At 41.1% G+C, this 13,795-nt stretch overlaps 1 protein-coding gene across 1 annotated transcript in view; it reads right to left on the bottom strand.

Annotated features, from left to right (window-relative positions):
- LOC136442970 (serine/threonine-protein kinase mTOR-like) overlaps positions 1–13,795 on the bottom strand; it is a 146,951-nt gene extending 133,156 nt beyond the window's left edge. The window contains exons 1-14 of the mRNA XM_066440014.1: positions 13,535–13,795; positions 12,797–13,032; positions 12,143–12,343; positions 11,387–11,521; positions 9,858–10,139; positions 9,292–9,404; positions 8,313–8,492; positions 7,597–7,725; positions 6,838–7,001; positions 6,019–6,102; positions 4,672–4,790; positions 2,356–2,452; positions 1,318–1,523; positions 189–311 (exon numbers count right to left, since the gene is read on the bottom strand). Coding sequence (XP_066296111.1) covers positions 189–311; positions 1,318–1,523; positions 2,356–2,452; positions 4,672–4,790; positions 6,019–6,102; positions 6,838–7,001; positions 7,597–7,725; positions 8,313–8,492; positions 9,292–9,404; positions 9,858–10,139; positions 11,387–11,521; positions 12,143–12,343; positions 12,797–13,032; positions 13,535–13,754 — 2,289 coding nt within the window. The 5' untranslated portion in view covers positions 13,755–13,795. The remainder of the gene's footprint in view (positions 1–188; positions 312–1,317; positions 1,524–2,355; positions 2,453–4,671; positions 4,791–6,018; positions 6,103–6,837; positions 7,002–7,596; positions 7,726–8,312; positions 8,493–9,291; positions 9,405–9,857; positions 10,140–11,386; positions 11,522–12,142; positions 12,344–12,796; positions 13,033–13,534) is intronic.

Raw genomic sequence — 13,795 nt, 5'->3', positions numbered from 1 at the left:
TGCTACGGTGTAAAACATCAAATGTGCATTATCTCGCACATTCTAGGAAACGACATGCCAATTCACATTCAAATACATGAAAGGGATCATGAGTTATAGCTGCAAACACATGGACACGACCAATCACAATACTCCTTCAGGAGGTGACTCTCCATCCTAGAGACAAAAAAATACAAGACAAAGCTGACCTTGAGAATGGGCTCCATATAAGGCCTGATGAGTCGTGGTGCGTTGGCCACCAGATGTCCCAGCATCCTCGCTGACTGCTCCTTGTTTCTGCCCACTCCGCTGTGTTCCAGTTCTGTCAAGATCTGTGCGACAAAATTGTATCAAAATATCATTGTTCTGCCATAACCCTATCCATCTAATCCCTAGACCATTCTGGGGAAAAAGTTAACTATTTATCTAGTATTCATATTTGTTACACCTGTAATTGATGTATTGAAGTAGATTTTCAGCAGTTGAACAATATTTTGTTAAAAACATCAGAGAAACCTCAGAAAAACTCACATTTATAAGACATATGTTGTGTTGGATGGATGGAAAATCAGCACCAAGGTAAGGTATCAAACAGCCAACCAGCACCAAGGAAGGGTACTAAAAAGCTTGCTATTCCTATACTTTATGATGACTCAGTAATCGGTTCACAGTTTATTGTTTAGGCAGTCTTATACATCTGACAGAAACATCTTAGCACCATACCTGAATAACATACGCCAAATAGCAACTGGATATGGCTTTGGAAACAGTCAGAAGTTTCAGGTACATGTAGCATCCACTACTTTTCATCAGTGACACTGAGCAAGATTTTGAACAGCAGGTTTTTAACGACTATGAATTCATAGTTCAAAATCTTGCTCAGTTTCACTGACGAAAAGTAGTGGATGCTACTTGAAAGGTCTGACCGTATCTAAAATTATATCCAGTTGCTTGAGTAACTGCTATTTTGTGTATCTTATTCAGGTATTGTGCTAAGATGTTTCTGTCAGATGTATTCACCTGGCTAAACAATAAACTAACAACTGAGTACTGAGTCCTCATAAAGTATAAAGAGCAAGCTTTTAAGTACCTTTCCTTGGTGCTGATTGGTAGTTTGATACCTTTCCTTGGTACTGATTGGCTGTTTGATACCTTTCCTTGGTGCTAATTGGCTGTTTGATACCTTTCCTTGGTGCTGATTAGCCCTCCAGTGCCCTTCTTTGGTGCCGATTGGCTCCCCAGGTCCTTTCCTTGGTGCTGATTTTCCATCCATCCGACACAACATATGTTTTATAATTAGCCGTGGTGACCTGGATGTCTAAACTTCCTTCGACATACCTGAATAAGAGTCTTCCGAAGTGAAGGCATGACGAAGGCAGGGTTGAGGCTACTGAGGCGGCCGATGGTACAGATGGCCAGCTCACGGATCTCGAACACTTCGTCGTTCAGAGCGACAAACAGCGCGCTCAGGTTCTCCGCCTGCGCCAGGTGTCCGTCAAACCGCTCATCCAGGGAGGCCAGCACACAGTAGCGGATGTCAGGGTCTGGAGAAATGTAAATTATATTTAGGCCATGTTGATTTAGTTATATGGATGAATAGAACCCCCGAAAACTGATGCAAGTTGCCTTCACTATGAAATCCACATGTTCAGGAAGGTTGAACAAATGACTAAACACACGAGTATGGTATACTGAATAATAGATTCTTCATTTCTACTTCCTCATATCTTCTTCTTTGACTTTGAAATTGATTTTGGCATTCTACGATATTAGTATAATAATTGTTTTCTATGTTGTTGTTTTTTGCAATTTACAGCATATATTTGATCATTTTGCAGCTGCTGTGTACGGTCTACAATATGGAGTGGTACAATTTAAACTTTACTACTGGACAAAATACGATAAAAATCGGACGTTTCCGGCGTCCATCCGACTGCCCTTTTTAAACCAATCATATCTGTCAGTATACTGGTTTTCAATATGGTTGAAAACTTTTTTTAGGAAACAGAAGAAAATTGATGCTGATTCCAGATTCTCCTAGGACAGATTGGAATTCTACTATTGAATTAGGATCTGAATATTGGAATTCCAATCTGTCCTGGGACTATTCCAGATTTCTCCTATAGGACACGTACATGTATTTGTATTAAGGGCATGCTAAGGAATAGCTGAGAGGAATTTTTTGTACATACTTAAGATTTGATAAACACTGAATGGTACTGAGGCCAGGGGAAGGGCTAGCAACCCCTCCCTTTAATAATATACCCCAGTACTGAAACAACAAGGAAACTTGCTACCCTATGTGCCTTTAGGCAACCAGGTTCAAATTTTATACCAGGTACACAATGAAAACATTGGTGCATGCTGTACACATACCTGTGTCTGTGATGGCCACCACTAGGAGTTTACTGAGCACATCGGCTACCACCTGTGTCTGGGTGTAGCTGGGATGGCCGTGGTGGTTACCCAGCAACTGTTATCAAACACAACAAGTGTCAATAGACATCATTACAAGTAGCAAAAGCAGGGCAACTATTGGAACCCTCAAAGGCAATAAGAACAACAAAAATACAGGGACCAATTATCCATACTGTAATGGCCATATTGCGCTGTATTTGTCTAACATTGTATGATTGTGATTAGAAGTAGATGCTATTATACACAAAAGTGATGCTTGCACAAGAAAGTACATGTAACAGAAAGAGATATAGAAGTTGGATTTGAAAGCACAGTGTATGATACACACAGAAATGTATAAAGAGAGCTATTGAAATGTATTGAGAAAAAAGGTACAGCAAAGGCGTAACTTCTTTAGACATACATTGTATTTTCCCAGACCACACCTTTGTACAATATGCCACAATAAGTGATCATTTATATTTCAACACAAACCAAAGGATTTTAAAAGGAACAAAACCAAACACTGATTAGTTCAGAATCAAAATGCAGATGTGGGTTCATAAACAAAAGCAATCTTCACAACACAACACAGCAAAGCACAGAATGCTGAAAGTTGGACAAATGCTTTGTTAGTTGTTTTGGGGGCCAGTCAACTTTTATATTTCAGGTCATGGTAGATTATAGATTTTTTTGTAAACCGTATAATAGTTTTCTTAATTATTTTTTCCTTTTTTTTTCTTCGGCATCGCTGAAAAGTTTGAACTTGCCTGAAAATTTATCTTTAGCCTTAATGTCTTTAAACTCAGAGTCAAGTTACAGCCTAATTTGAAAGAGATAAATTAAATGCTTCAAATCCTCCCATACTGCTTAATAAATGTAACAGCCCATAATTTCCCAACAGTTAGTGCAGCCTTGCAGATAACACACACACACACACACACACATGGGACTTACTATGGAGAGGAAGTCAGGGTCAAACTACAAAGGCAAAAATGAAGAAAAAGGAAAAACTTGTCAACCAATGGCATGTCACATTGGGACAGGGAAAAAAGAGGATGAACAAGAATGAATGAAAGAGAAGATAAAAAGCAGAAATGAATAAAACGAAACAAAAGCAAATGAAAATGATAAAACAAACTAATGCAAATATGGCAAACAATCTAACAGGAGCATCACACACATTTGTAAGAGCCTGTAACAACCATCCTCGTTCACCAGGACCCTTCCGCTCCACGTTACATCGCTCGCAGAAAGGGCCCTGGTAACACGGGATGGCATCCATGGTTATTACGATATCGCCACCAAAACAGCTTCAGCCAATCAGAGGGGTTAAAACCCGTTTGCTTCCTCTCATCGGAAGCAAGCGCGCAAAGAACGCTGGGAAGCTATCAACCAATCAGGTTACGTGTTACTGCTAGCTCATTAATTATTCATGAGCTACAACTGCCGTTTGTCCCAAATAAGGGTTAGCTCATTAACTATTCATGAGCTACAACTGCCGTTTGTCCCAAATAAGGGTTAGCTCATTAATTATTCATCAGCAAGTCTCGTCGACCTGCAATAACCATGGATGTCATCCCGTGTTACCAGGGCCCTTTCTGCGAGCGATGTAACGTGGAGCGGAAGGGTCCTGGTGAACGAGGATGGTAACAACCATTTCATGAATACATATATTCAAAAACAACTGTTACATCTCTGCTAGACTGAACACATCATTTGGAGAAAAATATCTTTTACTCACCAATATTTCTCAAACTGAAAGTATGTAACATCTACTAACATAATTCCACCAGGATACATAATTCCGCCACCATGAAAAGATACGTCCAAACAGATCTCCAACCCAACGTCCCCCCTATAATGCACTCCTGTAATCTAAACTGTGCATACCTAGGGGGTACTGCACTAGAGATCTCTCAAACCCACTGTTTTTCAAAGTGGCAGATTTACATGTATGTAGCCCGGCGGATTAATGTTATCAAGTCTAACAAGCAAAGTATCAGTCACCGTTATGAGTGACATGGATGCTATTGTGATATTCTTTTCAACACTGTGAATGGGAGACAACAAAAGTCATCTCTCCTCAATCTTGTACACACGTGTAAAATATAACTCTGATGCACAAATACACACACATAACCTTAAGGCAAGTTAAAGTGTCCTAACATGTATGGAAGGAGACACTTAGGTAAGCTAATGTGTCCTTACATGTGTGGAAGGAGACACTGAGGTAAGTTAAAGTGTTCTTACATGTATGGAAGGAGACACTAAAGTAAATTAATGTGTCCTTACATGTATGGAGGGAGACAGCAGGTGAGAACAGGTGCGTGCTGCCTCCATCCTGATCTCCTTGTGCTCGCTGGCCAGGAAGTGGTCGGCACAGTGTCGCACAAACACTGTCAGGGAGTGGCCTGGGGGGGACGGAAACAGGGTTTGTAACAAAAAAAAGGAAAGTGATCTCGAACCAGTTTAGCTCAAATGAACCCAATGAACAGATGAGCTAATCTTCCACTGGTCATGACAGAGAAGACAGATGCTATGAACAGTATTTACAGGTTCATTGTACCAGGGAAATTCCCCTAGCTCTTTTCGACAAGCACAATGAACAGTGGGCCACGGCTAAATGTCCCGTCCTAAGGACTGCAACCCTTTCCGGTAGCCTGCATGTCGGGTGAGCGACACAGCCGGGATCGAACCCGGGGCTTCTAGTTCCAGAGGCAAGGTCGCTAACCACTGGACTACGCACGCTACATACATGTATGATGTAACAGATGATGAAGAACTTTATTGCACTACAATTGTACATGGTACAAAGTATGGCAAGAATTCATAAACATACAGAACAATCGACTATTACTTAATATCTAACATTTTCATAGAAGTCATCTACAACATGAGTAACAATCTATCTAATATGCCTTCTAATGGCTAAAACAGTATACAATGTAATGGTGACGATGATAGTATTCTGTGTCAGGAATGTAAAATAATGTCTCGTTTTTGCATAGAGTTGTATACAAATTGGCCTACATAGGTGGATATATGAATAGGGCATGACAACATCATATTGAATATTCCTGTCCCTGTACAGTAGATTCTCCCAAATTCAGTGTTAAATGTATCACATATCACATATATGCTACAATGACAATAAAAAGAGTGAAGTTCTAAAGAAGAAGCACTTGAGAGCCATTCATCATCAATAAAAGGCACAAGACAGACAATTAGCATACAGAATGAGCAAAACAAAGCTATTCAGGACAAAGAATCAACACCAGAGATCCAGGGAAAAGGCAACAAATGGCAAATAAGCACCAACGAAAGCCAACAAAGACCAAATCAGCACCAAGGAAAGGCACAGGAGAGCCAATCAGCACCAAGGAAAGGTACTGGAAAGGCAATCAGCACCAAGTAAAGGCACAGGAGAGCCAATCAGCACCAAGGAAAGGTACTGGAGAGCCAATCAGCACCAAGGAAAGGAACTGGGGAGCTAATCAGAACAAGGACAGGCAACAGAGAGCCAATCAGCACCAAGGAAAGGCAGCAGAGATCAGCATCAAATACAGGCAACAGAAAGCCAATCAGCACAAAGGAAAGGCAACGGGGAGCCAATCAGCACCAAGAAAACATCATTCTTACCTTCGAAGTCGAAGCTACCCAGAGTTCTCAGTGCCAGAACAGTATTTGTCACATCATTGGCGTCCTGGATGTTTGAGAAGGAAGCTAGAAAACAGGGAAAAATACATTATTACAACTATTGCCATGGATGATTAAAAGCAGAAACTATTACACAACAATAAAAGGCATCCCTACAATTTACTTAACCCCCATTAACATTAATGCACAGGGTTACATAAATCCGCCACTTTGAAAAACTGTGGGTTTGAGAGATCTCTAGTGCAGCACCCCCAAGCATGCACAGTTAAGATATACAAGAGTGCAGTATACTGGGAGACATTGGGTTGGAGATCTGTTTGGACGTATCTTTTCAATGTGGCGGAATCATGTACCCTGGTGGAATTATGTAAGTAGATGTTATACAACGATAAAAGAAATTCCTACAATTCACTTACAGGATAGAATACAGTGATCACTGGCAGAGTGACTAGAAACAATCATAAACTGAACTGCCTGAAAGTCAAAACTAACTCTTGCATTCCATACATGACCCGCCTTATCAACAAGTATGATCAGTGTCCTGTTTTCCTGTAAATGTACCAGTTAGTAACGAGATACACTGATTTTAAATATTGTCTGTCCTACTTATCTTTATATGTTTTAAGGTACACGCATGATATCGGACAATATTGCACTGTCTATCCAAATGTGTTGATTGATTAATTGATATGTTTGTACATTGGTTTTAATTCAGTGGCAACACTGCGATTTCCAACAAAGTTATCTTGTATCTTGTGTCCTAACAGAACCAAATGGAGGTAGGAAAGAAATGAGACGTACCAGATGGAGTGAGGGAAGGAGTGAACTTCTGCGGCATGCCGGGATGGCGGAGGGGCTTGTGCATGAGGACCAGAGACAGCATCTTCAGCAGCCCGTCCTGGATGTCCTTCTTCAGCTGGGGGATCTGGTGGGCCAGGTCATGGAGGGCTGCAGTCAGGGCAGGGCTGGGGGGGACAATAACAACATACAGGGCTCGAAATTCATTTTTGGGAACAGGTACACTGGTGTACCTAACCTAAAAATCTAGGAGCACAGAGAAATTTTGGGTGCACAACATAAAACCAAGTGAAATGTAGAATGTCAGCAAAACGTAATTATAAACATTACTGCCTCTCTTAAGAACTTCAGTCTGCAAGTCTATAGCTAACTTCAAAAGTTTAACCAAGTAATATAATGCTGTTTCTGATGCTTACATTACAAAAATATGCTGTATACTGGTGTACAATAGTACTTTTACCCTATAGCCTACAAAAAATATTTGGACACCAGTGCACCCACAGTCAAGCATTAGGTGCACAGCTTCAATTTTGGGTGCACATGCACACAATATTTCGAGCCCTGATATGGAACGGCATCATCTGCACTGGTACACATATCAGTGTAAAGCTTATTTGAGAGGTGTAGGCAAGGCTGGGGGGTACAACAACAGCATGAAATGGCATGGTGTGGGTATTCATATAGTCACATCTGATGTATCTGTTTGGCTGAATCTCTTCTAAAATGACCATGTATGTTCCGTAAGTGTCTAATAGACATTACCTTAGACCAACTGCCAACATGGGTTCCAGCAGTTCTTTCACCTCCTTAGCGATGCAGGGTCCCACAGCTCGGGCCAGCATACTCACACAGGTGAACACGGAGGGGTCAACCACAAAGTTCTTGTGCCTCCTGTAACAAATAAAGAATAGATAACAGGTCAACACAGAGGGGTCAACCACAAAGTTCTTGTGCCTCCTGCAACAGTCATTTACAGATAAGAAAAAGAAAATAGTTTTAGTTTTAGCAATGAGATCTTGACTACAATCAATGTTAAGTCCCTTTTCTCATCACTCGAAACCGGACAAGTTTGATTTTCTAATTTCTATCTGATCATTAGATTCTAATGGTAATTTGTCCATAACTATATTCTGTTGAAACAAATGTTTAAGACTGGAATAGTGAACTTAATCATACAACCTTTTGTCCAGCTGAAGTAGACTTTTAGCACAGAAATCTGCATTGTTTAAGCAGTAGGGAACAGGTTAAAACTCCATGTATCCTTCCTAAAATTAACCCTCTCCCTGCTGCCTAACTCTGTAACCAATAGGGAATTGGGTGCCCAAACGGCAACTTCAGAGTGCTCAAGGTTAACCATCAAAGATACCGTGAAAATTAAGTTGTTTGCATGTAAAAAGCATATCGAAGGAAATCACATATACTTATAACACTACAAATTCTAATCAAAGCAAAAATTCTTGTTCTTAAGTAAGCCCTACTTGTGTGGTGTCTCCTTTGACGGCAGTGATATTCTAACCACGTCCAGGATCCGGTTCAAGTACGCGATGACTTCTTGTCGGACGGCCACGGCCAGCAGTCCAACTGCCTGGAAAGCCGTGGAACGCTCACGCTCTTTCTTCAGGCAGCCAAGCAGATAGCTCATAGTGTCTGTCAAGTACCTATAAAAGGGCAGAACACATTTTGTCAGTAAAAAATGCATTGGTCTAATCTTTCACTAGCCAACAGGCAATCTTTCTCAAGGATAAATCTTTGGGAAAAAAATACCGGCAACAGTGTTTGTGGATGTGGCTTTTCAGTTATGAAAGGCAATACTCTGGTCTTCGAATCTGTAGCAGGCCGAATCTTGTGCCCTTAGGCCACACCAATTTATTTTCTTGGTTAACGGAATAAAAAAAAAAGATTTTAAATGCTAGATTGGAAAAACAACATGAAAACAGAAGCTCAGAGGAATACTTTGGTGCACACAGTATCAGGGAGTGAACAGGGTCAGGTGCAAGTTTTTACCCCAGCCTTTTTTTGGGTGCAAAAATTAAAAAAAAAAATCTGTTAACCAAGAAATTGAATTGGTGTGGCCTTAGGAAAGGCTCTTCACACCTACAGGCAATCTAAGTTGCATTTCTTCACTTGGTTCATATAGAAATGGACACTTAGCTTGGTTAGGGACATCTTGTATGGGATGTAAAGCCGGAGGTCCTGTGCTTTAGGAGAGCCATACCTTGAGCACATTAAAAATCCTACCACACTTATCGAAAAAAGAGTTGGGGTTCTTCCCGGTAACCTTACAGTTTGGTCTTATACAGTTCGTATCTGTATTTGGTTTGGTCTAACAGTTTGGTCTTATACAGTTTGTACCTGTACCTAATATGAAAAGTTTGTACCTACTGTACAAAACTGGTGTGTTACACCTAAAGGCAGTTTATCGGTTATGTGAAACAAACAAAGACAGGGGCAGCTTACGACTGGACAAATCTCTGTGACTGGAAAGCGGCCAGGCGTGGCAGCAGCTGGAGCAACACCTGCTGCAGCAGCACATTCCTGCTGGTCCTGTACTTCAGCACCTGCTGACACACCTGGAAGGTGGGAAAACAGATGAAAACATCAACTCTGGAACAAAACTCTGACAGTTTTTTTAGGTATACAACGTTGCTGTACTGTTGTCACTGACTCTACATGTATGTGCATCATATACAGCCCACTACAAATATCTCAATACCTTGTCTGCAAGATACACACATTGCATATCCTCTATAGTTTTCTTGAGTCACAAATTTCAAAGTAAGCTCTGTCAAAACGTCTACAACATCTAACCGTAATAAACTACAACAACTACTACTACTGCTACTTCTAACTACTACTATTACTACTATACTACTATTCTATCATTATGAGCTATTATGAATTATTATTATTATCTCTAATAAAAAATACAAAGTTACCACTACTACTATCTTATTATGATGAAGCATTATTATTACTACTGAAATACAAAATACAAAGTTTAACTAAAATCTAACCAATCTTACCAGCTCAAACTTGCTCTCCATCAGTTCCCTGCAGTACCTACTCTCCACATTGACAGGCTTCCCCTGCACCTGGACCCCCCTCATCCCCATCCCCAGGGAGGACAGCATTGACCGCTGCCCCTGGAAGGTGGCGACCGTGGTGTGTGAGTTGCTGTGGTGGGTGCTGTGGCTGGTCAGGTTCTTGGTGGACTTGAAGCCGAGGAAGGAGAACTCTTTGATGGGTTTCTGCTGGTCGTGTTGGACCTGCTGCTGACTGATCTCCTCCATCTCCTGTCGGAGGCGCTGTAAGGAGAGGATATGCAACAGCTCAGTGAAGATCGACTTCATATCAGTATCATTGCCAGCATAGTCTGAGGGGATACGCAACATCTCCATGGAGATCAACTTCGAATAATCTTTGGGCTCGCGTACACCACCTACAGGGAAGCATGCAGCAAACTGGGCCTGCCAAGACTAAAAGACTGACATCAAGACCTATGCTATAACTTTTTAAAGGACTGATTGACAGACACATAAATGACACATAACAGACACATTCAGGAACTGGTTTCCACCTTCACATGGCTAAATTAGTTATTAGAGTGTGATTCTGTTTACAGTTAAGATGGTTACACCAATCTGGAAATTGCCTAAGAAGCATCTGTACAAAAAGGAACCAATTCAGCCATTTGTGGCTGCGACATGCTATCTTTATTGACTATTGTGATGAAATAAAACTATTTATTTATTCATTCATTTATTCATTCATTCATATGCAAGTGTGCAGTGGCTTGATGAATTCAACTGTAGACACTGCCGTTTTTACTCACATATTATATAGGTCTAAAGAATGAAGACTTACCTAAACAAATAGCAACATCAATCAACGTACTCCTTGTTCAAATCTTTTACTTTCAAAATGCTTTTGACATTTCAAGGCTGCTTTGGAAGGGGCAGGGACAAACACTTTTCTTTCCTATGTCCCTTTCAGAAATATTACCTATATACATCCTGCTAAATAGCCCCTATCATTTCCACATCACATTCAAAACATGTTGAAATCTCAGATATTCACCACATCTACCTGAGTTGGGTAAGTCAGAAAGAAATGCCTTTAGTAGGTTCATTGTTGTGTGGAATGAGTTGAACTTTGGCACAAATATAAAGGCACATCTCTTTTTAAGACTGAAATGTCTCTACTTGTTGTTCAGATTTTTAAGAGCGCCTGAGTTGATTTCAAGATGTGCCAAATTACAACTCATTTCAGACAAAAAGAACCTAATATGATACTTAAGGCATTTATTTCTGACTTAACCTGGTCATAAATTAGCTTAATTGATTAATAGAATTGAGGGAAGAAATCAAAGGGGAAGACCTGGCCTGACAACATGAAGGAAGACCTCCACTTCCTTGAGACCTTCCACAAGCCAACCCAGCAGACAGAGGTGCCTGGTGAGCTGCCATCAAGCCCCACATACTTGGCTTGTGCAAGCAAGTCTAACCACAGGGAAAAACAGACGATAAAACGGAGAGTGAGAGGTGTAACATACCTCTCCCTCCATACTGCTGTTCCTGATGAGTTCGTTGACGATCAGCAGTGACCCGTGAACCCTGTCATCTTTGTTCACACCGCGCTCCTTACCAGCAGAGTCATCAAAGCCCTTCTCAGCTTCCTCATAGGTTTGCTGAAACAAGACAACATGTGGTCAGCTTTTCTCCTAAAATATAGAACTCTTTCAAAATATTTGATATTGGGTACTATGAAGGCACTGCGGGTTTCTAAAAAAAAAAGTGGATTTCTAAGATTCTTATACATGTACTACAATACTACAAGCAAGGTAAGATTTCTAAGATTCTTATATTACGATATTATACTACAAGTTAAAGTTAAAGTGACCCGGGCGTCTTGAAAAGACGCATAGGGGTGGCGCCCATCTCCATTTCTATAGCCCTTGGGCCACACACATTGTGCAAGTCACTACAGCAGGGGGCTGGTCCGCTGGTAGTGATGTGTGTTTAACTTCCATACTCTTTCCCAATTGCTGAGTGCTAAGCAGAGAAAGCAGTATGTACCATTTTTAAAGTCTTTGGTATGACCCGGCCGGGGTTCGAACTCACGACCTACCGTGTGCAAGGCGAGCACTCTACCAACTAGGCCATCGCACCGGTTTACAAGCAAGTCAGAAATTATATCTTCCAATGTCTTTTTAACATAATCTCCCTACTACTTCAGTCCACAGTGTGTTACGCTGAAGGGCGTTTATACTGGATGTATATAGATACAGATATACTCTGGCTATACTTACCCTATACCACTGTGGTTTCTGCATCTCTTTGGTCTCCCTCTGTGAGGTGAGTACCAGACAGGCACGCAGCGCGGCCACCGCGCCCTCTCGGATGGCCTGTTTAGGGTCTCGTACAGCGTTAAAGATGTTGTCAAAGAACGGCTGCACTTGTTGGAAGAAGAACGTGGGGGCGCTCACAGCAAGCTCTCGGAGAACCAAAACCTGTATCAACATGGAATGAAGTCAGAAATTAAGTTTCTTTGTCCTTTATCCATCTGTTAAACAAACAGAAATAAATTTAACCAGTGAAAATTGCTCATTACAAACACAAAATGCCTTGAACTACAATTTGCAAAACTTATTTTTCAAATGAGATTGCACAGGTGTTTTTTCAACAGAACATTTTCAAATCGCAAAAGTAAAAATAAGTCTTCCATCCATGAATAATTTCATCAGGTTGGAAAATCACTGGACATGTATAAACAACAACGCTTCAGTGACCGTTTGTCTCCTTCCTCAGGGCAATACTGACAGGTACTATTCCACAATGCAGGCTAGTTGTCACTTAGAATACTGTCCCAAATGCTAAGTATTGCAAAATAAATATAAATACTGTATAGATAAAAAATAAATATAGATATAGATATGAATATAAATATAAGTCTTAATACATACAGCTGCATGTCTTCTGCCTTCATGGCGATCTCCCTGTAACCACTCTATGGCTCGCTTCACTTCGAACTCCACATACTCCGCCGTGAAGGTCCCTCCTGCTAGTGCCAGCCGACCCACGGCCTGCGAGGCCATCTCCATGACAACAGGGTCGTTGGAAGGCAGGAGGTTCCGCAGGTAGTTTGCAAAGCGGCTGATACGGGTGGAGCTACTGCCTCCATCTACTCCAATCAGGCTCACTGTATTATAAAAAGAGAGGGTAAGTTCTTTACCTTAAAGTTTACATCCAAACCTCTCCCATAATCAACAACCAGTTGGAGCCAAACAACAACAGTTACTGTAAGTAGATGCAAATTATACAATTCCAAGACCAATATAACCTTCTCTCTGCTGCCTAACTGCGTAACCAATAGGAAACTGTGTGCCAAACGGCTACTTCAGTGTGCTTAAGGTTAACATCAGATCTTAAATAAATGAAAGCAGGAGCTACGAATCTGTTTAGTAGTGAACAATCATGACAGCCTTCACAGACTATATTGTTCTTTTTCAATGATGACTGATTAAGCCATTGATATCAGATCACTGATGCCTACTTTCAACATAGCTTTATAACTATTGATTCCCAACAGTACATGTATTTTTGCATGTATCATTTTCATCCTGAAAGCCTGCAGCTGCTTACTTCATAACATATGCATAGATTTAACACCATTATGTTAAGAATGGTATTATAGTACATACCGATGGCAAGTATGCCCCCCTTCTTCTCATTAGCATCTGAACTTGACACCATCTCAAAGATGTGGTGGTTAAGTTCGTCCATGAAGGCGGTGTTCTCCTCCGCGGACATCTCGCGCAGCTCCGTGGTGACATAGTGCTGCATGTCCTTCGCGGCCTTCGTACGCGACTCTTCATTGCGACTCTTCAGGCCAGCGACAAACTGCGACAGCATGGCGGTCATCTTGGAGACTTGGGAACGCTTTAAATCAGCTCATCCAGTTT

This window comes from Branchiostoma lanceolatum, chromosome 10 (genome assembly GCF_035083965.1).
Source record: "Branchiostoma lanceolatum isolate klBraLanc5 chromosome 10, klBraLanc5.hap2, whole genome shotgun sequence".
NCBI lineage: Eukaryota > Metazoa > Chordata > Leptocardii > Amphioxiformes > Branchiostomatidae > Branchiostoma > Branchiostoma lanceolatum.
Note: the sequence above shows the minus strand (reverse complement) of the source record. Positions and strands in the feature narration are given on the sequence as shown.